Raw genomic sequence first — 25,134 nt, 5'->3', positions numbered from 1 at the left:
GTGGCAGAAGAACAGGAAGGATTAATAGGGCAAGTAATTATCAAAAAGCTCCAAGCCAGGAAGACTATGTAGCATCATCAGATGTGTGGGACATTCATAGGATGCTAAATATCACTAAGGGTGCCAATACGAGAACACAATAGCACGAGGCGAACGATATCAAAGGTGTCAGATTCACCAAGAATTCAATTGAGGTATGGTCGGGAAGCAAGACACTCACGTCCTGGAAGTCCAGACATTCAATAAGGATATATACAACCGTAAAAGGAACAATAAGGAGCAAGGTGGTGCTCCATTAAGTGCCTGCGAGTTTACGTAATCTCGCCAGAGCCATTTCCCATCCCGGTTATGGTGGGAAACTACCCTTGGAGCATGCAATTTGTTACAAGTAACAGAAGAACGACCCTGCCAATGGGCAACAACTGAGGAATGAATAATTGGGTAGAAGTCAGAATAAGGAACACCTTTAAGGGAGATGGGACAAGTGCGAATAGCCTTCTTAGCGGCAGCAGCCGCACTCATTTAAGGACACCAATATGGTTGGGTCAATAGGATTAGTGAAAGACATACCCAGGTTCGGGCTCGCTGTAGCCAGGGCTATTGATCCCGATCTTCCATGATGGGGGTAGGTTGTCTGCCCTAGAAGCGAGCGAGAATCATTTTCCATATACATCTTTTCAAAAGTTTGGGAGCAGAGCCAAGGAATACTAGTCTGAAGAGTTCTTCCATTTTAACTGGTGTCCTACTGCATTGTAGGACACCACACTGGTACAAGACCCTTCTGCCTCTCACCTGTCTAGGCACCTAACTTGCCTTTGAAGGCAGTCCTTCCAGCAGATGGTCTGATGACCCAAACAAAGAGCCCAATATTTGTTTCAAACTATGCCTGGAAAAGGGGACAAAGACAACCCCCCTCCCAATAACCCCACTGAGTAATACACGAACACCCGCACTACAAGGCACTCTTGGGAAGACCCACCAAGGTGTAGGAGCAAGGTATTGGTACAATACCTTGTTCTATACAATACAGCAAAGTCTATGGTATACAAGTTTCTGTAGTACAGAGCCAGTTTGCTTACCAACTAGTCAAAAGACAAGGAGTTTGTTGCAAAGGTAGGTTAAAAAAAAATTATTACATACAGTATGTTTATTTCTTTATACAGCTGTTATTTGTTTTTTGTTTTTAAATAAAAGTACTGTTACCTGTAAACTGGTGAGGGAAAGCAGGATTATTTTGCCCAAAATGGACAAGTCTACACCAAGTAAATAGAATGTGACAGGATAGTATCAATGAAGTTGTTCAATCAGGAATGCACAGAAATATAATACTCATTACTACATTATTTACAAAAAATAGCTATCATTACAGTATTATTACTAAAGAGTTTTCAATAGTTTATTTTGGTTCAGAGCCATTTACTGATGGAAGCAGCAACATTTCAAAATCAAATGCAAGTAATTAAGATTAAAAACTATGGCATGTGCCAACACACCAAAGCATAAAAAGTAGTTATCAAAAAGCATAAAAAGCTACTTTACCAATAATAAAGTACCTCACTTCATGACTTCGTTTCACCATGTAGAACAACAAATATGTTGAACTGTATTACAATTATGTAGGAATGAAGCTTTCCAAGTACTGTACAAACCAGCACAAAGGTTAACAATAGCTAATACAATTTCAACTTTCAATGAACTGGACAAGGGAATGTAGTTGCTATGCAAGTAGTTTGCACATTTACCCAAATTGAAAGCAAGAGAAGATTTTAGCATAGTATTCATTAAATAAAAAGTTGCAATAAACTGAACAGCTGATGGGGAAAAAATTATAAACATTATACTAAAGTAAAACTAAAGTTGTACTTGGTTGCCTAAGTGACCATACAACTAAATCATATTGAAGGACAGATAAAGAAGAACTGGAATTTGAAAGTCAATGATACTGTCATCATTATCATCTGCCTGAACCGTAATGCTGCTATAAAACATTCCTTGTGCACCCGGCATCATCCTCCCTATTAGCATCACAAGTTTCTAAAATACCAATTAGGCAAATAGGTGCAGTCAGCATTTTTTCACAAATATCACTGCAGAAGGTAACCAAAGCAGTCTATAAAAACTACTTATGAACCCACATACAAATTTATGAAGAATTAACAAGCAGTCTTTAAAACCTTGAACCTGCCTCTATATATAAAAGGCAAAATATCAACTTCAAACACCTTTGATCATGAAATTGTTATTTAGTTTCAACTATCATCAAATTTAAAAAATAGGAGGTTCAAATACAATTTAAATAGGATATATTGGGCTATACACTTTACCTTCATTCAAAATAAACTATCCATAAGATCAATTATTTTCATAAAAAATAAAATATGTAATAAGGAAGGAAGTTTACAGGAAAATAAGTTAAATGCTCTGATTAAACTACCTTAAAACAGGCTCGATAACATGAAAAAATGGATTAAAGTATTAAAATAAGGAAAATATTGTAGTGTAAATGCATATCATCTACAGCAACAAAAACATTTCCATATGTCTAATTTGATAAATTCCACAATGCACAAACTGAACATGGACTATACACATTGTGTAAGCAAATAAACCTACAGAAATGAGAGTATCATGCAAGTAACTTACAATATGTGAATGCAAAAAAGGTATAAAATGGTGATAATATTTTAAATTAAAGTCATCCTCTTGATCATTCTGCCACAAATGTCCTCGATGTACTGTCCATGGTCGAGTTCACAGAACCTGGCCTGGACCGCCCTCGTAGCCTTGACTCGGTGGCAAAATTAGGGGATATGGGAACAGTAGGCACATTCTGCGAGTGATCAATAACCACAGGTTTATATTTACGTACAGGATTTGCCTTATGGACAGCTTCTCGACGCACTCGAGCCACTTCTGCCAGTTCTTCTGCAGCCTGTCTTTCCTCTTGCTGAAAAATATTAAAAATCTGATTAAACAATGTTTTTCAAGATATTGGTGGCATTCATAAAATACTGCATTAAATCTCAAAAAAGTAAATTTTATTACAAATCTTTACCAAATAGCTGGCTGCAATTGAGTACACAGCTGTGATTTTTTTTTTAAATTTAAAGTAACCTTCATTACAGGAGTTCAGACATGCATGAAAATGTTAACACTTATTCTTTGATTGAACCACTGTGGATCTAACAAGCGACAACACGGCAGTAAGAAACTTTATACATGTATATATATGTTTGAAATATAGCATGCAGTATTAATAGTGCCATAAACAGGTATGGTACAGGACAGTAATTCAAACTCGGCTAAACCAAACGGTTACAAGTGCTTTATGAAATTTAAAACTAAAATAACTGCCTCACCTCTCTCTTGGCTGCCAATATTTCGTCTTCTTTTCTCTTGCGATGTAATTCATATTCATTTCGATCAATAGCTCTCACTTCAGTATTGAGAGCAAATGTCGATATATCAGTAAGAGGTTTCTTTGACTTTTCAGGAATAAATGGTTCCTTGTGCAAAACTGCATCAGAACGAGCACGGAATTTCCTTTTTTCCTTATCAAGTCTAGCTTCTTCCAATAAACATTTCTGGAACTGCTCTTGTTTAGTCACAGCACGTTCATCAATTTTAAGGGCAAATGGTTGAGGCTTAGTAGGAGTGGGAGGCTTTTTAGTAGGTACACCACGTACTCCACTTTCAAAGTATGGCATCGGCTGGGCATGGAACTCTGCGAGCTTCTTCTCTTCCTCCAAAATCTAAAAATAAATAGAAGAATAACAGCATAAAACGAGGGAGGAAGGAATTGGCTCGGAAAAAGGTAACTTTAGTGAAAGGTTACAAGTATTACAAATTTCATTAATGCCATATAGCAAATGAATAAAAACAAACAATTACCAATACCACCACTATCAATTATGAGAGTAGTTTACCATGCTGCTTTCTAATTTGTAGGAACAGTAGGCTTTAGAAGCCTATTAGGCTTATCAAAGGTCCTCCATAAGCCAACAACTAACCTTTCTCAAGATGCAATCCACTACAGGTACCAACAAGTCAGCAAGGGATACTTGAACCAAATAAGAATTTCAAAAGGTTTATTCCTATTAAAATACTATCACAGGTACAGTACTTATGTGTCAAAATAAATGGCAATAGAAAACATTTAAAATTTGTTTAATTTTCTTCAAATATTCACAATCTAAGTTTTCCAGAAACAGATAAGATTAATTGAGAAGGACTTTTTTTAAGAACAAATACTGTACTGTACATTCACACGTTACAAACTGCTTCCACCCACCCTGTCCTGTCCACTGACATTCCACAGTTCACAATCTGCCACTCGTCCTCCACCCTCAAATTCAATCTCACACATCACCTGTCGACCCATCATCCATTTGCTGAATATGCCCAAATCATCACTGTATGGTAACTACAATCTCTCAATTCATCAACATTTACATACATCTCTCAAGACATTCATTCCTTACCATTCCAACACCATACATGCTTCACAAATAGGTCATTTCTATAGGTCTATTTTGCAATTCATGTTTTCATGTTTGTATCGCACCATCATTTAGCATCCATATGCAAGGGTCAACAATACCAACACTTCATGCAAATATCTGGCAACATTTCTAGCATTTTTCTAACCAAGGCTTTCATAGAATCAGCCGTTTTCTTCCCTTTCCTTTCCTTACTTTTTTTTTCTCCTGACATGCTTCATTTTACACTAGGATTACTGCCCCAGGTGAAATGTTCTAACAAATTATTAAAATTTACATTTTATATTGCACTAAAATATTAGTGAAATCATTAAAACAATGAGCCAAAGCATCAATTTGACTACAATGAGTCGGGGCTTAAGCTCTGAACATTCATAACAGAAACCCCTGCAATTTTTGTTAAGAAAACCTTTCAAGGATGATGTGTCATTATGCAGTTGCATGCAATTTATTCCAACCATAAAAAAGCCTGTATTGTCAACAAAATACAATAACCTCCTATTTATGATAATTCAAATACATAAAGGAAGGGGGAAAACTTCATGCACAACTTACCTTGTTCTGCCCAAATGGTGTGCACCGCAGTTAATATACCATGCTGTGATATTAACCCATTGAAACTTATTTGTGATCCAAATTCTTTCAAGTGTTCTCTGAACTAATCTAAATATTGTATTTGGCACTATAATTTGATGCCTATTGTTTATAATGACTACTACACAAATAAAATAATGTGGCAGTGACCTCAGATGATAAAGCAACCTGTTCTCTCAAATAGTACATCACATTGATGTACCGTATAAATCCCTCAAGGCCACCGACTGATTTTCTCAAAATGATAGTGGCTCACAACATTAACATGATGTTCTGTTCATGGATCCTCAGTTAGGATTGGTTTGTGGATCAGTTTAATGATGCTGGGATCACACTAGAGGACAGGCAGGATAAAGAGTACAACTTGCTCCAAGCCAATGGTCCAGTCTGTTTGAATAAATTTTCCAACAGCCCTATCATGCGAGGGTTTATAGCATTAAGTGTTCAAACTTCCACATCACTCAAGTGACTAATAGTTATCCTAAACTATCAATGTTTATACTAGTGAACTACAATCACAATTACTATAGCTATTTCCATTTTACCTTTTGAATATTTTCTAGCTTGCGTTGTTGTTTAGTTTTGTCACGAGAATCAAAGCTGAATGGTTGAATTGTTGTCGATGTCTTGTCCCATTTGCTTGGAATACCACCATGCGGAAGTGATGCAACAGATAGAGCCGATTCACTCAATTTATTACACATTTCTTGAAACTTTAAATTGATTGGGTGAACCTAAAAATTATAAACAATAAAAACAAATGAGAAAATAAGTCTTTCATTTCCTTATATTTTTAAGCACTACTTCAGTACACCAATAACTCTTATACCTTGTGTACCACCTCATATAAACCCTTAAAAAAATAATTTAACATTACATTACTGCAAAATAATTAGGAATTCATAATCAACTTTATTTTAAATGATACACTACTGGCACCAGAAACCTCTTGGTATCGCATGGGTATCAAGATATACAGCCACAACTTTATTTACTATGAAAGTTCAGCATAAACATGCTAGGTTTTCTTTTAAAGGTGTCAAAATAATAACTTAAGATACTGTCTTATTCAACTGCAGCTGATCACAGGATATTGCCCTTTCCTGTGTCAGGAAAACCTCACAACACTGAGCAGTGTTGGTGATCAATGTTTGCATGGGGGGTTGAGCTCTATAAATATACACAATGAATAACAAATAAATATTCTAAATATAAAATATGGTATAATGATAGAAACATGTTTCTCATTAACAAATGAGTAACAACAGCAGAAGTTCAGCAACTTCCAGGTCTTCCAGCAACTTCTTATTAGAAAATATAGAAAAAACTTTTCATACATGCCATTAATTATTACAGACTTCATAATGCTAACTAAATCCTCATCAGGTATAAGGCATTCCTAATCTACCATATGGACTGACAGCTACCTAGTCAAAGCTCCTATTTTGAATGACAAATGTCTGAACAAGTATTAACTGCAAAAGCTTCTGTTTTGATAACATTTGGTAAAATTAATGGCGGTGAACTATTTTCTGAAGCAAGTGTTCCAACTTATTGCATCAAAGGGATTAAGGGGCTCTTGTTTATTGTCAAGTAGTAAATGCAAGCAAACCAATCATAATGAGAAGTGCACAACCATAACTGTTAAGACAGTCAGCACCCATCCAACAGATAAAGGGAGTCACAAGCACAATCTCTTTAAATACAAATTTTGCATCTTGAGTGTTTGTAGGCCAGAAAATTCTATTTATTATGGCCAAAATTGATGATGGATGGAACATTCATAAAATAAAGCTTAAATGTACCCGAAATGTTTTGTTACATTATTGGTAGGGACACTTGCAGTTTAATTATTGACTATAGACTGATCCTGCCACAGCTCTGACATGTTAAAATCCCCCCTGACGCTTCTGAAAATGTACCACTATTCATTTATATACACCACCAGACTAATACCATATTCTTTACATGTATACATTATTTGGAGAATAAGGAAATACAATACGTACAATACAATATTAACCAATAAAAACAAACTTACTCTCTTGGAATCTGTGATGTCAAAAGGTTCTGGAACTGTTGGGACCTTCTTTTCCACATGATAACCTGCAGGAGCCTCCAGTACTTTCTTGTTTACTGGGTGTGCCTTAAACACATGCCTGAAGAACAAAAAAAAAATTTTAAATGATAAAAATCTACCTGACATAGGTTTCATACAAACACAAAGGAAACTGAAGTAAAGTAATTACCAAAAATAGGCACCAAGCCAGGAAAACTATTGTGACGGTGTCCCACCCTATATCTTTCCTATCCCGGCATTAAGAATCATCTCTCTTCAACCTGCACGTTCTCTGATGTTCAGGGAACATTTTGATATATATGAAGGTATTGAGAGTAATCGTGTGGGGAGTGAATTTGCTGATTTAGTCTTGGTTTTACAAGTAGCTTAGGCCCTTTTGTGTTACAAGATGGCACCGAGGCAGGACGCTTCCCGCCAAAGGAGCCCGACGCCAGCCGTCTGGTGATTTGGCCAATAAGGTCAGGTGACAGGATTGACCAATGGCACGGCACGGCGGATGGTGTGACGTCACAAGGCAGAGGACTCTGGGCGGCTCGAGTGCCCTATAGCGCTCAGTGTGTCACGGCCCGTCATTGAGAGCGGACACACTCAAGTGAGCTCCAAATTTGGAGGCTAGGAAGCCCCAACCAGTAGACCCAAGCGGCCGCATTGATACTACAGACGTCAAGGCAGTTTAGTTACTCCAAGGGAATACAAGCAAGGCTTAGTTGGTGTTAGAGCGCCAAGAGCTTTTTTGCAGAGTCTATGGCAGAGGTGAACGTTGGGCGGGGTCGTGAGAACGCCCTGCGGGCCGCGTTCACACACATCAAGCGGGCTGCTGTGACCGGGTCAAGTCCACTGGAAGATCAAGAAGGGGACACTGAACCGAGTTGAAAGTTTGTCTACAGTTCCAATGTGGGAGAAGGGAGACGACATGTGCAGGGACCTATCTTCAGTACCAAGGAGGAAGAGGACCTGCCTTCAGAGAACGAGTACGGAGAGGACACGTTTCTACAAGTCAACTGAGGATCTTGTGTACCGGACCTTGATCAACTGAGGACCGACCACCAGGACAGATTTTCCTGGTGATATTCTTGGTCAAAATTTTTATTTTACCTGCAATGACTACAGTACTATAATGTTACTTCCAAAACATAAAATACAGCAACTGTGAATGTTAAAAATACAAGCATCAAAGAAATGATAGGAAGAATTAGTACACTGTACGAGTCGTCACCCAGTGTAAGGCGCTAAAGTTAATGGGAGACACCTTCACCTACAACTTTAAAACCAAAGCAAAACACTGCACAGATTTTTTAAAGCCACAATTTTATACCTTACTCTTTACTCTTATGAAACACTAATCATTAAGTGTAAGGCAAAGGTAATAATTATCAGGAAAGAGCACAGACATTTTGACTATACCGTATAGCACTTTGAAGGGATATGGGAATAAGAATTTGGGATAGGACAGAGGGAAGTAATGATGCCTGACCACCTTGACAACCAGGGATTTAATGCTGACCAGCCAGACCATTGCTCAGAAAGTCAGACCATTACTCTACCGCCAAGTCCAAGTGGTTGGTGTGCAAGGCAAAGGGCAATTAAGAAATGTATATCCAGCAACAATTTTGAAAAGAAATTTGGTATTCCAATCCAAGGGAAGCAATAAAAGGGAACAAGACTAGAGAAATCCAGAACTAAACATCTCTCGGTAATAGCCAGCGATATATGATCTGTTAAATCAGACTCCCATTTTTAAATTACGACTTATAATTAATATAAATTATCTTGCATCAGTGACAAGATATCTGACTACCTTTTACAATATAGGGCAAACTAAGAACAGTGGAAACTTAAAATGCCATCTTGCCTTTGAGCTTCTTCAAATGCCTTTTGTTCCATTTCTTCATGTGTGAGGTAATTAACTTGACGAGAGCGGCTGCGAGTACAAAAGTTAGGGGTGTGTGGAATGGTCACTCCTGGATTGGGTTTCTTCCTTCCTTCCTGGTTCAGGTCATCTGAGGTACGAGGAGAGAGCAAGGAAAGGGAGAACTGTAAAACAATATATGAAAAATGTGCACAAGTATTGGGCTTTTAAGCAAATTATTCCTGCCAGGAAATGAATACTAGTCAGACCTTTACTGTGGATTCCCACTAACAAAATACTACTGAAGATAAAAAATGTAAACTAATCAGCTCACTGCCTCCCAGTTAAAATTAAAAGGATTGAAATTTCCCAATGAACCACTTTCTTTAAATGGGATAAATTATGTATACAGTACATGTATAACCCAGAAGGAAGAGTAAAACAAATATTACTTATAAATAAATCAGTGATTAATGAAAATAACAAATGTCACAATTCCCCAGCATAACAGGAAACTGCCTCTTCCATCTTATCTTCATTGTTCATTACACTGCACACCGCGTATTATGACTGGTATGGAGCTCAACCCAAACTAATGTCTGGACCCCACCACCAGTAAACCCTCCACCCAGCCCAAGAGCCCCAGGCAGGTAGTGGCTACAAGACCTGCCGGTTCCTTGTTCTGTCTAGATAACCACCTGTTACGCCGCCGGCTCATCATTCCAAACCTCGGTGACAAAAGATGTGACATCACCATTAGGGGTATAAATACCCATGACCTCAGTCACCTCAGCAGCCTCTCTCAGGTACTCAAGGAAATCAACATTCGTGCCTCCGCACAACACTTGCCTGCAGCTGTTGTGTCCAGGTTGTAATAAGTAAATTTCATTGTCGCCTATATTTTTGTATAAACGTATATTTGTATATGTATTTTTCTGATTATTATTTCATGTACTAACGATGTATGTCAACTCGGGTGTTGAATATTTTTTCAATGTTATTTGTTTATTTTGATATTAGAGTAAACTCTATTTTTCACTTGAGTATTCCTTCAGTGTGCAATTATCACACTGCAAAGGCCATTTTTTTTTTTCAAGTGCAAAGTGTGCACCACATTCCATCTGCCTAGTATAGGCACACTACCGAGTTACATCACAAGAAAAACCTAAACCTAGGTGATTTAGGATTAGGGGTGACCACATGCGGGGTCTTAAGTCGAGTGGCCTGTACAGTATAGTCCTTTATTTGCTCTTTTGACTATAGCATTACTACCCGTGTGGTTAAATCACAGGCACATTTGAATGGTTGAAATTTGGTCCCAAGAATTAATGGAAAGGCAAGCAAAATTGTCATCAAACTTGCAACTATTTAAATGCAAGGCCACATTTATATATATATACTATGCATAACATTCATAGCTGAAAATCTTTTGCCCCCCCCCCCTGCAAAACTATAGGCAACAGTGCTAAGAAAACTCTTAACCTTTTACACAGTTTCAGGAAACTTATGATTCTTGAGTTGTCTTGAGTTATCTTTATTATAGGGATTACTTAAGCTATTTTCCAAAAACAGTGGTGCCTCGGTTAACAAATTTAATCTGTTCCGGCACCAAGCTCATCATGTGAAACGCTCGTCTTGCGAAACTAATTTCCCATTTAAAATAATGGAAATAAAATTAATCCACTCCACCACCGAAAAACATCAATATGATATTCGATTTGTTTAATTTTTTCATAGAAAATGGAGCAGCATACCTGACATACACTGAACAAACCTTTTGAAATTTCTTCTTTTTTCAAATTTTTTAGAAAACAAAAAAAAATCAATGCTTTGCAACATTACAGCAGTCACCCCTTTACATCCCAGCAACATTATTATCTTTTAAAATTTTTTTAATTGATTTGCATCATTAGAGGCTTCTAAAAATTGGCGAGTACCAGCGGCAACACTAGGAAGCACCACATGGTTCTCGTTAACCGGGTGGAAGCTCGTCAATCAAGAAATTTTCTGAGAGTAGCTTGTTCGTTACCCAAAATGCTCATTGATGGAGCCGCTCATCACCCGAGATTCCTTTGTACTGGCTAGTATAGTAGCAGAATTAATTATTACACAATTAGAAACTTGTATTCACCAAATTTTTCTATGACTACTTTCAAAGGGACAACCCACTAATATTCCATGAATCCGGCTTATGCTTATTAGTTCATAAATTATAGTGTTAGTGCATGCATTACTATTTGTTAATTTTATATGGTTAAATCACTAACTTGGCTTTCATATCTCAGTGACTTACAAGGTTTTTGACAAACTAATTCTGCCACAATACTTCCCATAATTTTAACTGTACAATTATAGCTCTTCTACAAAGTAGTACTCATAACTTCCCCTTCCAACTACCCTCACCAATGCATTTAATCATTTCTGCATCTTGCCTATTAAAAAAATTATTTAAATTTAGAGTTAGTAGCTCCAAGAATGAGTGATTATACAAAACCATACTAAAGTTCCTACCATTGCTTCCAGCTCGCTTACTACGGAATCTCTGTGGAGTCTTTGTGTGGAATTTGAGGTTCAGCTCTGCAACAGATACAAACTTGTTCCCCTCTTCTGTCTTTCCTTTACGAGATTCTGTCAAGTTGAAGGGTTGTGGAATTGTTGGCCCCTTTCTTGCCTCGGTGTTCTGATGAAAGCACAAGGTCAGCCATTACATGAAAATTTAACAATTTTGATTAATAAAGCAAACTAATTTCATATATATAAAATACAGTACAACTATACTTAAGAAAAAACTTTTGCTTTTCCACAATAGATCATTCAAATGCTAATAGATAGCTTATGTGGTATATGGAAAAGTAATAAATGGTAGTCAGATTTCCTATGGTTTTATCTAGACTGAATCAAACACTTCTACTCTTGCAATTTGGTACTCATGAATAAAATTGAATGAACATACCATTCCCAGTGTAATAAAAGCATGTATTTTAACCTCTCAATTATTGTGAAAGCTTAATACCAATGCAATTATATTCAATAGTAAAGCATTCTTTTAATAATTTAGTGCACACACTCAATAAGCGGGTTGGTATTCAGAAATTTCTCATAAGGTAATATTTTTAGGATGATGAAAAATTTAGAGTAACTCAGATTTTTTGCAGTGATAAAAGGCTGCGAGTAAAAAAACAATCTTCGACAAGATTGTCATTCAGATCTTGACTATTCAAGGGAATGTAACATACTCACATCAGCTGCTGTGCCAGAACGCAGAGATTTTGTAAAATCGACAGTTTCTTCTTCAGTGTGATCTTGATTCTTTATGCGACTATCAGTAGCAAAATGAAATTCCTGGGGCACTGTACGTTCAAGTTTACCAGGCTTTGAAGAACCCTGAGTCTTGGGCTCTTTAATTTCTGGTTCAGCTTTTTTCTGGTTTCTTAATCTACTGTCAGTAGCAAAGTGAAACTCTAGGGGCTTTGTGGCAGTTTTCTTCTTATTGTCAGCCATTTTTTGTCTAAATGTTGCAATCTTTTCTAAATCTATTTTATCTTCTGGGCTTAAGCCCTGTACTCCTGTAACCTTGGATACAGATTGCCTGAAAATACAAATAGCCTTTAATGCATTAAATAAAAGGGGGTGCTAAAAAAAATCATTAAGGGTGTATACTACTTCACACACATTTAAACAAGCAGCCCTAGGATTCAAAAGGGGGTGAAAATGTTTACTTTGTCCTCCAAAAGTAAGCTCTCCAGTTCTGTCAATTTGCATAATTTTGAGAATTACAAGCCAGTGCAATTCAAAAAATCCCAAATTATATAATGTGTGACAGGCCAGGACCCAGCAACATTCTTACAAGACACAAGTTTATGGTAGGCCACAGAAACAACACATCTTGTCCCCATGAAAGTGAAATGCAGGGGTAACAATTTACGTACATTTCTTTCAAACTGAATAAATGAACGACAAAATATTAGGTTTGTGTATTCAAGTGAATTTGAGGAAAAGGCAAAATTGACAAACACTGGGTAAAAGGAGGCTGGGATCAAATGTGAACACCACACAAGACATGGTATGGAGCAAGGCTAAATGTGATTTGGTTACATGTTAAGAAGTCCAAGAAAATCATGGAGAGCACGTTACACCATGTTTTATGCAGCTCTTTGGTCCTGCAGTGGAAGTGTTGCTGGAATGTTGAATTGAATTATGAAGTGGTGGTAATACAGCAAATGGATAAGTTTGAATCCCCTTCAACCTATTTGCACTTATTTTTTCTAAAATATCCTTGCACGTAGTGGAGAGGTACAAGACGAGGTAATGCTTATGATTATTGCAATTTTATTTAAACGTTCCATCAAGCAATTAAAATATTTATGGCTTACAACTGGTGAATGTAATTGAGAATGCAGTAATATAAACCAGATCTTAATAAACCTTACTTGTGTGTCCTGGTTTTGTGAACTTTATTCTTTTCAAATTCATGGGGACTTGATTTACCAAGTGACTGTCTGGAAGCACTGCTTCTACGTATGGCCTGCAAAACATTTTAAGTTTATTTAATATTAAGAATAATTTTGACTTCTGAAAATAACAGTAAAAATCCTTATATTATAAAAATTAAAAATAAAAACCCATTACCGTTTGATAATGGAAATGCAACACTTTAAATTATTACAGTATCCTTACTAATGAGATGAACGATTCTAAATTTGAGTAATTATCTCACCAGAACCTTGCTCTTAAATTATACTGGTATTGATGCATTAGATCAGTTTTTAAATGTAACCTAATGAGGAACCCCTGGTCATCGCTTGACATCTCAGAAACACAAGATGTACTAATACTGTTTTCTTAAGGCATACCCCAACTACCATAAAAAGACTGGTGCTCTAATACCATTACTTAATATCTTAGATGTTGGAACTATACCCACCAGCAATACCTAACAGACTTGTCAATTTACCCTCAAATATCCAAGATCTCGCCGTTCTAATTGTCAACTACTGTACAAGGTTTTTCTATGGCTGTAATACCTGTTCACTCCAGCCAAAGCAGTTTATAATGTTTTGGCTGGAGTGAAAATATAATTCCTGTTCTACACTCCATCTAAACTCAAATCATAGTATATAATCATAATGTTCTTATTGACTTGGGTAATTAATTTACTGTGCTAACTATTCTAAAGGATCACTATTTATAAATAAAAATGCTTATTTGATTATTAGGTATTATTGTAAGAATCAAAATGTATTCCTTTAATAATCCTGGTTAAGCAGACACACACTTTAAAGATCTTTTACACGAGTACAGAAGATTGGGTAGTTGTATACCTTAGCAATTGCAGCAAGTCGTGGGGAATATCTGACACCAACACTTGACGTCCTGCCTGCGAGGCTTTTCCTACGTTTCACAGATTTGTTGCTCTTAACCGAGTTGCCGTTAATGTTTTCTGTAAAGACATTATGCACTGTATGAAGAGGGAGCTGGCAGAATCTGATGCTTTCAGAAATGTACAAGCAGTCCAATTATAGCTTGAGCAATAGCTAAATTCTTATTAATAAGATTTGTGACACTATAGACAAGATGCCGAGCACTGTAGCTTGAGTAGTCCAAATGGCTGTTAAGACCAAGAAATACTGCAGTGCACCCCCTAGACCATGACTTTCCTCTAACAAATCCCTCTTAAAAGGACCAAATCCACTCACTGATTTTCCCTTACAAATTTTGGATGAAATCTGGATCTGCATAACAATTTCCATCAAAGTTTCTCATTTTTTATAATTTTGTTTTTTATTTATACGAAAATTATTCCAATTAAAATACTGCAATTATATTTTAGAAATGTTTTAAGCTTGTAACCATACTATAGTTTTACAAATTAGTGACTTTTCTGAGGCCTCTAAACTTCCTGCAAAGGCATTGTAGCAAAAGTGCAGTGCCAATTTTATAGGTGACGGAGCTCTGGTGGGCCTGACAAAATCCTGTCATTTCCTATCCATTGTCTATACAGTACATGGCACACAATTAAGTATTGTGTTTGTACTCACGAATCATTAAATATAATTATCACACAAAGAAAAAACATCATGTATTTATCAATTTATGAAGTTAAAATACTGAGTGCTCACAAAATACAACCAGCGAGAAGTTTCACAAGTTACCACAGAGGGTCAGGTGCGAGATTTTTTCAGGGGTGTGAAGCTACTCTTCTCCTGATGTCATCTGCCAATCTGTGGTACCGCAGCCATGATATGGCATATGGCTCAGGATTCCACTGAACTAGGAGGAGATCCATGTAGTTTAACAAGCTTAAGAGCCGATACATGATTCATGAAAATTATTGAGCGTGTTGTTAACAGGTTCATGTGACTGAATCCCCTCACACTCAGCAGTACTAATAGTCAACTTGTAAATAAGGAAGTCAACTTGTAAACAGCTCAGTAATGGGTGTAAATCTTGGGGGATGCAGCATCCACAATCCTCCAGTCTCTAAAGGCATCTAGTGCAGAGTAAGAAAGCTTAAACCTCTTAGAGATAATATTTCAATGTATCTGTAATCGGGTCTTCTTACAGGGACATTTCACTTTGCAGTGATTTACATACACCCAGGTTCAAAAGTTTGAGAGCCTTTCATGGATGTTGTCGGGAACATATAGTGCTGCAAATTGTTCACAAGACTAGTAAGAAACTTGATAATGGAGACAATTTTCTTGTTGCTTGTTAGGGTAATTCCTCCAAACTTTCCCTTTTCAATTACCTTTTGAGCTAACATTCTTGTGCTAGGTTTCTCTTAGGCCATGCAATGACCTTATGCTCCACTGAATCAGTTTGTCAACATACACAATTGAAGTAGTGTGTTTCTGTACACACACTGACAGTAAACCAAGGTCATGCAACATATCATACATTAGAGCTAAATCCAATAGACACTGTTCTGAAGTTAGCTTTTTCAACAGACCTGCATAGGTTTTTCCATCACTTCCAAGTCTTGTTTCAGCTTTGACTGCTTTTTCAAAATGAAAAAGTGCTTCACAGTATGTTCACAGTGCTGAAACTATTCAAAACGAGCTGGCCACCCACCTGGTGCTCAGAACACTGTCTATTTTGAAAATCCGTTGTTCAAGTTGAGAGGCATATTCAGATAGTTCCTTTTGATTTAGAGGTGATCTACTGTAAACTGAATACAATGTCCATAAATGCTTGAAAATGGTCAATTCCATGAACCCCTCTCACTGAATCACCTACAGCAAGTTCTAATCTGTGATTAAGACAGTGCCAGATTATTATATCAGGGTAATGTTCCTTGAGAATTGTTGCAACTCCAGATGACACTAATAAGAACACACAGTGTTAGCACTTTTGCTGTCACTTTCAGCACTTTTGCTAAAGAACACAATAAAGTAGCCGTCACAACTGCAAGAAAAATGACAGGTTGGATAACAAGAACTTTTCACACTAGAGATGCTATACCGATGATGATACTTTTCAAAACGCTTGTGCTATCTAGAGTGGAGTACTGCTGCACAATGACAGCCCCTTTCAAAGCTGGAGAAATTGCTGACCTAGAGAGCGTGCAGAGATCCTTTACTGCTAGAATCCACTCAGTAAAACATCTAAATTACTGGGACCGACTAAAGAGCCTAAATCTGTACTCCCTTGAGCGCAGGCGGGAGAGATACATAATAATTTACACGTGGAAAATAATTGAGGGGCTGGTCCCAAACCTGCACACAGAAATAACACCACACGAGACCAGAAGACATGGCAGGATGTGCAGAATACCCCCGTTGAAAAGCAGAGGTGCAACAGGTACTCTGAGAGAGAACTCTATCAACATCAGAGGCCCGAGACTGTTCAACACGCTTCCACTACACATAAGGGGCATAACTGGCAAACCCCTCAGTGTTCAAGAGAGAACTGGATAAGCACCTCCAAAGGATACCTGATCAACCAGGCTGTGACTCATACGTCAGGCTGCGAGCAGCCGCGTCTAACAGCCTGGTTGATCAGTCCAGCAACCAGGAGGCCTGGTCGACGACCGGGCCGCGGGGACACTAAGCCCCGGAAGCACCTCAAGGTAGCCTCAAGGTAGGTCACACCGGGCAACCCGCAACGCACTCCAAGGTCGGCCGAGCAGTGCACATGAATTCGCCATCACCCATAAACATTTATACTCCTTTTAGATTTCTGACCTCAATTTTTGTGCTACGTCGTTCAATTTGGTATCAAATTGTTCGCAATAGAATGCTGTAAAGGAATATCTGGCTATGAGAACATACAAGTCTCACTTTTCTATACTTTCGACGAAAACTATCTTTATCGTGTTTCTTTCGATGCTTTCGTCATTGATTGTTCTTGATCAGTATCCAACTGGAAGTCAATTTGCAGTGTTCATAAAACTGGTAACAACAAATACAAGATAAAATAACCGGAATGAGGAAACCTTTCGACTTTAGTGAAGACTGCGGCTGTCACAAGGTCACGATAACAGCGAGCCTCCAGTGTGGGTGGGAGCCCATATGGCGGGGTCAGGATGCCACATGGGGTATACAGAGAATGAGCAGAAGTTGGAGCTCATTTTAAAACAAGTTCCATAGATTTTGGACAATAAATGGAACTTCTATAAATTTTTTAAATTAATGATGCCATTTGGATCATTAGGCATCTTCTGTATTTTGGTTCCATGACGGAATATGCGGCATCAGGCAGCGAAAGTGTCGCTATAAGCACCACTTGCTTAAAGATGGGGCAAGCAGAACACTTTCTCCATCACTAGCAAATGCTACACTGTTTCAAATACAAGTCATCAAACCCATGATAATCGAGACAGCTCAATGGATGCCTAGCAATAGTTGCTGCTTTTTGATCAGGTAGTTCAATTAGATCCAAGAACGTGAAATTGGGATTACCTTCCTTAACATTTTCACATTGCAAGTAAACTATCAAGGTTGTTTTAATGCTCAGGCTTGTCGATTCATCAACGAGAACAGAAAATTTGCCATTTATCTGCTTGACATGCTGACATTTCCATTTTCATATTAATGGCTATGTGATTAATTATCTCTGACACTAGTGTAGGAATGCAGTCCCATTCCAATGTCAACACCATTTTGCTTTTGTAGTTCCAGTAAGCCAAAGTGATCAGAATATGGTCTGTCATTCTGAGCTACATAATATGCAGAACACAAAATTTAACAAGTTGTCTTTAGATGCGAAGCATTCATTGCATCACACAATTTTCCAAGAGCATCTTCACTAGCTACATTTTCAACACGTAAAGCAGCAGTGCGAGCTTTCGGTAGCTTATGATCAATTTTATTTTCCGAGACACATTAAGCGTGTACTTCGATCTGCTCCATAATAGGATACTTGGTAAATCTGCCACTCATTTGATAGTCTTAAACCCTTAGAAGTGAAAAGTGTTACATTGCTTATGTTTGCACATACTTTACACTCAAGTTTATCATCCATGAAGTCTAACCATGCATAGGTTTCCTTTTTTTCTTCCACATTTCTTCAGTCTAAACACCAGATTCGTACCAGTACAATTCAGCCTGTTTACTCTTAATGCAGTATATAAAAATTTAATTATTATTAAATCTAAAAAACAAAGAAATATAACATTAACTTAGTGATGTAATAATAATATTTTCCTGCCATGATAAACCATCACCCACAAGACATCTCCCTTTCCCCACATGCCCTCATCCATTTGCAGAGGTGCCCGAGCGCCACTCTAGCATCTCTGCAAATGGAGTGGCACTCCAATGCCTCCAATTTAACAAAGCTCACTACAAATGCAAGGCACCATTTGTCATTAACACAAACCAATTTATTTAAAGCTTAAATAAATGCCTTTTATCCCCCTATTTATCACTTGCCTTTGTTCTCTGGATCTGGATCTCTGTCTCTGGTACTTTGAGAGACAACGCGTGGTCTCACTGGTGTCTCCATGGTAGCATGTAAAGGACCAGCTGATACATTTGGAATCTCCGCAGTGGTAGCAGGCGAAGGTGCAGCTGGTGCACTTGGAATCTCCGCAGTAGAAGCAGGCGAGGGTGCAGCTGGTACATTTGGAATCTCCGTAGTGGAAGCAGGTGAAGGTTCAGCTGGTGTACTTGGAACCTCCATAGTGGAAGCAGGTGAAGATTCAGCTGGTGCACTTGGAACCTCCATAGTGGAAGCAGGTGAAGGTTCAGCTGGTGCACTTGGAACCTCTGTAGTGGTAGCAAGTGAAGGCGTATCTGGTGCATTTGGCTTTCTCCGAAAATTGCCTTCCTCTTTAATTATTTCAGCACTCTTTGGGCAGTCTGAAAAATATTGGAGATATTATAGTACACAGCTATAATCTAAATACCAAACCATAATAAATTGTTTCCCCATTCTCGGAGACATGAAACCTGCTAGGATTATTGAGGTCCCCCTGGGTCAACTACTGACCTTTCCAAGATGCAACCCAAAACTATTGCCTAACCAAAGTACTGTACCTATTTTCTGCTAGGTGTCAGGTGTAAGGAAATGTGTGTATTGTCGAACAATCGATCAAAGGGCATATCAATGCCCTCCAATCAAACCAGGACATAAGAATGAAGGCAACTGCAGAAGGCTTATTGGCCCATACGAGACAGCTATTTATTTCAACCCAAACTCATTCATATACTGCACATGTCTAACCTACACTTAACAATCAAGGGGGTCTCACGTTGCGCGGTAATTGGTTCCACAAATCAACAACCCTGTTAGCAAACCAGTATTTACTCAGGTCTTTCCTAAATCTAAACTTATTCAATTCATACTTATTGTTTTATGTTCTATTTTGTGTTACTTTTAATACCCTATTAATATCCCCTTTGTTTTGCCCACTCATCCACTTGTACACCGCTATCATGTCGCCCTCGATTCTTCGCCTTTCCAGAGAACGGAAATTAAAATGTCAATCTTTTTTCATATGACAAGTTTCTAATTTGTGGGATCAACTTTGTCATCCTACTCTGGGTGCATTCTAGTGAATTTATATCCATTCTATAGTACGCGACCAGGAATATTCAGCGCTTCAGCTGACCACTACTGTGTACAGTATATCTAAAAGAAGAACAGATATGTTTAATTTTATCAATACAGCATCTTCAACTCCAAATCATTACATTTTCCTTAAAGCCATGTGTATTTGACAAATTTTCTTCCACAAGTCTCCAGTAAAACATGCAAAAAACAAGGAAACCTTACCAAAATATGATTCATCCACTTCATTGTCCTCTGCATTTAGATCAAAGTAGTGTTTAGGAGCATTAAACTCATACGAGTCATCACATGTGCGAGCCATATTCAACTCTGAAATTAATTCATAAAATTAGTACTATTTTAATTATTGCAATTTTTTTATAAATCAATGTGCATGTGAAAGAAAATTGTTTATTCTACAATATTTTATATAGATCTGATAGCGTAAATGCATGATGAATGTCCAATTTTAAAATGATCCAGGTCTTTCCCAAGCCTAAACGTATCAATCTATATCCATTGTTTCGTGTTCTAATTTGTGTTGATACTCCCAACATCCTATTAATATCCCTATTAATAAATAAATGTAATCTAACATAAGCCTGCCCTTCCTTTTATCTCGGTCTCTCTCTTTTTTTCTCTTTTCCTATTATTACACCTTACCTTCCGTACCTTTTGCCTTGCTCTTATCTTCCTTTAAGATTTCCATCTTCTCTCCTACTTGATGCCCCTGCCTCCCTCGTCTCATCACAACTGACGTTATAATGGTCCAGGTCGGACCGAAACGTCATCTCTTCAAATTCTAGCGTGTGGTTTGGTCAATTATTTAATATCCCCTTTGCTATGCACCCATTAATCCACTTGCACACCTATCATATCACCCCCAATTCTTTGCCTTTCTAGAGAATGTAAATTAAACTATCATTCTTTCTTCATATGATGGGTTTCTAATTTGCAGGATTAACAACTGTCATCCTAAGCTGGACACGTTCCAGTGATTTTATATTCATTTTATAGTATGTCAACCAAAACTGAACTGCATAATCAAAATGGGGCCCAACAAGAGCAAGACAGTTGAACACCATGTGTTCCACTACCAATGCTTCGAGAAAAATCCCAGTGTCCCATCTGCCCATTATAAACATTATGCAATGATTCCTTGGTTTTAAATTCTCACTAATCATAACTCCCAGATCCTTTTCACAATCCGACTTTGCAATCTTAACACCATCTAGCTCATATCTTATAACTATTATCATTACTTAGCCTCAAAATCTTACATTTGACACTATTCAAACTATCTGCCAATCTTTTGACCATTTCAAAACCCTATTTAGATCATCTTGAAGTAATAGCGAGTCTTTTTCAGTGTTTATATATATAGTCATGCAAGATTTTACACTGGCTATGCAAGTCAAGAACAGAAAACAAGGAGAGGGAGAGAGAAAAATAAAAATAAATTTATCAAGTAACTAGCACAACTGTTTTAAATAAACCAGACATGTCAAAACTTATAAAAGATGTGCATGAAATTGAAGATGTGAAAATGAATAACAAAATATTAAAATTGAATAAATCAAAGTCTGATGAAAATCACCAAATAGTAAACAAGAAAGGTTATGGAGGAAAAGAAGTACAGTACAGTATATGCTAATAGATAGTTGTCAGCAGAGATAAACATGGTGCTGGAAATTAGACCTGACAGCTTCTCCAGTTTAATCTATAAATTAGTCATATTGGAACATTAAATCCAAGCTCTTTAGCTATCTTTTTAATCTGAAATTTTCTGTACTGCAACACATTAAAAGTAATGTACCAATTAGTTAAAATACTAGATAGGAATGCAGGGACAATCATTTGTATTTTTTTATAAATTACTTGCTTATCTTTAAGAACATTGAGTTTAGTTTCTGAACTCGTTATGTAATTAACCAAAAATGCTACTGCCCACAAAATGGGCAGCGAATCCATAAGAAACTAGACTAATACTTTTATACAAGTATTTAGCATTGCTCCATTAAAGACCGACATCGACATGGTACAGTGTGTTTTCACCAACGTCATGAGCTACTTTAACTGTTTAGCAGTTATAACTGGATTCCAAAGTAATCGAGGACAATCAGTACTGTATATCAGTGTCATGGTAAAACAAATCAAATTCAACTCCTTTTATCGATCTCATTGTTAAGACCTTGACAATTATGAAAGGAAAAAATTGACAATTTATCTAGATCCACTGATTTTTTTGTTTATTATATTTATATAGACAAGAGTTCTTACATTCTTGTACAGCCACTAGCATGCATAGCATTTTGGGCAAGTCCTTGATCCTAATTTTCACACACATGTACATCCCCAGGAAACAGCTCGTAGCAGCTGTAACTCCCAGGTACTGTACTTATTTATTGCTAGGTATCGGGCATCAGGGTGAATGAAACTACCCATTTGTTTCAGCCTTCCACTGGGGATCGAACCTGGACCCTTAGGACTACAAACACTGAGCGCTGTCCACTCAGCCATCAGGTCCCCCAATCTGATACCAAGTCCTTAGAGAAGCTTTTAAAAACTGCTATAATTGATTGAACATACATTTAATCAGAATGCATTCACAATTTGACTACATGCATAATAAAACTATGACTAAATTCTTACAACTCTTGGTGAAGCCAAAACATTGAGACCTTAATACTGTACTTATGAATGTTGCAAGAGAAAACTAGTCTTGTATAATAAGCAAACTGTTCCAGCAAGAATTTCTAGGGATGTGCTTCAGGATGCTCTGGATGTTAAATTCCTTGATGTAGCAGGGGGGAGTGTGGGATTTGGAGCTTTGCATCCCCCTACCCTCTTACTCTACCCTACTGTTTTTAAGGACATCCTAGCGCATAATATCAGGCTAAGTAGGCATGCATCTGGACACTGGGTGATGTAGGAACTTTGTTAACTTGTTCAGAGATTTGCAACTAGATTAGCACTAGAATTAAGAGGCCTCTGCTATGAGGACAGGTTGAGAATGTGGCCTCAACCTTAGAGAAGAAACTGTGGGGTTATGACGACTACATACAAGATCTTGAGGGGGAATAAAGTGGATAAAGCAAGCCTATTTAAATTAAAAAATTAGGTAGGTCAAAAGGACATCAGTGGAAGCTGAACATGCAATAGTTAAACATATGTAAAGTAGTTCTCATTAGGTTGTAGGAAAATGGAATGCACTGAAGAGATTATTGAAGCCAATTCCATTCACTTTACAAATTACGAATGTTATATATTGAGAGGGACAATTAGGGTGCCAGGTATAAATGTAGTTGGTGGGCCATAAAGAGCTAGAGCTAAACCCCCAACAGGTTGCAGTGGTGGTGGTTGTGTATGGTACGACAGCACCATCACAAGTCCATATGTGGGACAACATCTGAGGTGTTGCCACGTCTGGCTGAGCTGTGTTAAAAATAGTCAATGTGATGGTCATAAGGTTTTAAAAAGAACGATCTTAAAAATGGCCTCTTTCTGGTCTCTGGATACCAAACTCAAGTACTGTACTGTATTGTTACTAAATAGAAAAATGCCATCAATGCACACTAAATATGCCATATTACCTAACATATTAATACCACATCTCAGTCGGGTACTTGGATACCTAGTGGTACCAGAGTAAGGAGTTGCCCTATATGGGTGGCTAAATTGAGAGTACAGTACCGTTACTTCACTAACCGATTTTAAAACTTGCCAAACCTTACCCAATCCAAGTTAACACAGCCTAACAATATACAGCACTTATAAAAGAAAATGAACGGTCAAGAGGCCGTGTAACACCTCCACACACACGGGAAGCAAACAAACTGGCCAATAATACGGAAACAACTAATATACTGTTACCAGGTCCCATTATCACCACACCTCGCCACTTATCAGTTATCAAGACGCCTGCTCAACTTTTGTATAAACCTGTCACCTGGTGTTTGGTAACTCAGAAGCTACAAGAGGGAATAAATTATCTTTAAAGAACACATATGTTATGAAAACTATTTTAGACAAAAGGGCAATAAATTGCTTGAATAAATCCCCCACACTATGTAACAATCTATGAACCTGAAAACTCAAGTTTCTTCAAAAAGCCTGGAAACAAGTCCATTATAATTCATTATTACACAATACTGAAGAAATTCACTGAATTGAAGCCATTTTGCTGCCAACCCGCAAAGTTCAGAGGCTCGTCCCGGTACTTCAAATTTGACACCAACTTCCTCTCAAAAACACCCTAGTTTACCTGAATAACCCATGGCCGGTAACAAAATAACACACCCTGGACTGCTAACCCAACAGGAGATAACCAAATATATAAATAAATCCCAGGAGATATTTCCCACACAAACTCTGATGGCGGACCTCGCCTCTACTAGCCCAGTCTGGAGCACTATCCTTGTCTCCTCCACTCGACAACCTGTCCCCGCCATCCACTCACCTCTCCTGTGTCTCTCTCTACTGCTATCCTCAACAAGGCACGCCGCAACAGTCCTTAATAACCACAAGTATTCGCTGCTCAGCTGGTCGCCGATCTCAGTACTTTAAACAACACCACAAAACTGAACAGTTCAAATCTTTGGCCAATCACAGGCGGCGCCGCCCGACACGGTCAAGCGAGAAGCTGAAAATGCAAACGTTATAGCAATATGTCCCTATGTAGATACTTTATCACATCATTTACAATAATAAAATACTAATTTTGAAATTATCAGTTCGTTACTTGATTATTCATAATATTTGGTATTAATTACTAATAAGAAAGCATTTTGTTCCATTTGGTTTCCAGAGACGAACTTTCAGCTGGATAGATACATTTATTCATATATGTATAATTACACAACATAGTACTAGTTTAAGTTAAAAATTATATATATACATTTATTAATTTTTTCTGAGGTCGAGCGAAACACAGAATGGGGAAAATAATTATAAGTATTACTGTATTACTATTATAAAGTACAAAAGTAAGAGAGTAAATGAACATTAGTAAGTTAATCTGTAGTAAATTACCTGAGTTTACCTGAGGGCCACTAACACTAGTGGCCGCGACGAGGACAGTTAGCCGACGGCTTGTCGAAGGTCCCCTCATTTGCCTGGAC

At 37.6% G+C, this 25,134-nt stretch overlaps 1 protein-coding gene across 2 annotated transcripts; it reads right to left on the bottom strand.

Moving 5' to 3' along the window:
• Window positions 1-1,129: 1,129 nt before the first annotated feature.
• LOC123747329 (targeting protein for Xklp2) lies at window positions 1,130-24,614 on the bottom strand. Of its 2 annotated transcripts, none has more exons than XM_045729452.2 (12): window positions 24,474-24,614; window positions 20,240-20,344; window positions 18,895-19,323; window positions 14,344-14,462; window positions 13,453-13,547; window positions 12,263-12,611; window positions 11,534-11,702; window positions 9,026-9,173; window positions 7,135-7,252; window positions 5,639-5,827; window positions 3,360-3,752; window positions 1,130-2,947 (listed from the first exon to the last, which is right to left on the bottom strand). In XM_045729452.2, the coding sequence occupies exons 2-12, from the start codon at window positions 20,334-20,336 to the stop codon at window positions 2,708-2,710; spliced, it is 2,346 nt and encodes a 781-aa protein (XP_045585408.2). In that variant the 5' UTR covers window positions 20,337-20,344; window positions 24,474-24,614; the 3' UTR covers window positions 1,130-2,707. The 2 variants fall into 2 exon arrangements, with proteins under 2 accessions (XP_045585408.2, XP_069176017.1); XM_069319916.1 differs by having other exon boundaries at window positions 11,555-11,702; window positions 24,474-24,613.
• Window positions 24,615-25,134: the final 520 nt, after the last annotated feature.

Source organism: Procambarus clarkii, chromosome 94 (assembly GCF_040958095.1).
Source record: "Procambarus clarkii isolate CNS0578487 chromosome 94, FALCON_Pclarkii_2.0, whole genome shotgun sequence".
Taxonomy (NCBI): Eukaryota; Metazoa; Arthropoda; class Malacostraca; order Decapoda; family Cambaridae; genus Procambarus; species Procambarus clarkii.
The sequence above is the reverse complement of the archived record's forward strand: the minus strand, read 5'-3'. Positions and strand labels throughout refer to the sequence as shown.

Bases quoted from the DNA above. Each gene is read 5' to 3' on its own strand.
- LOC123747329 (XM_045729452.2), bottom strand. From the start codon at position 20,336: ATGGCTCGCACATGTGATGACTCGTATGAGTTTAATGCTCCTAAACAC. The intron at 19,324-20,239 runs GTAAGGTTTCCT...AATATTTTTCAG, and splicing joins AGTGGATGAATCATATTTTG to ACTGCCCAAAGAGTGCTGAA. The intron at 5,828-7,134 runs GTAAGTTTGTTT...TATAATTTTTAG, and splicing joins ACATCACAGATTCCAAGAGA to GTTCACCCAATCAATTTAAA.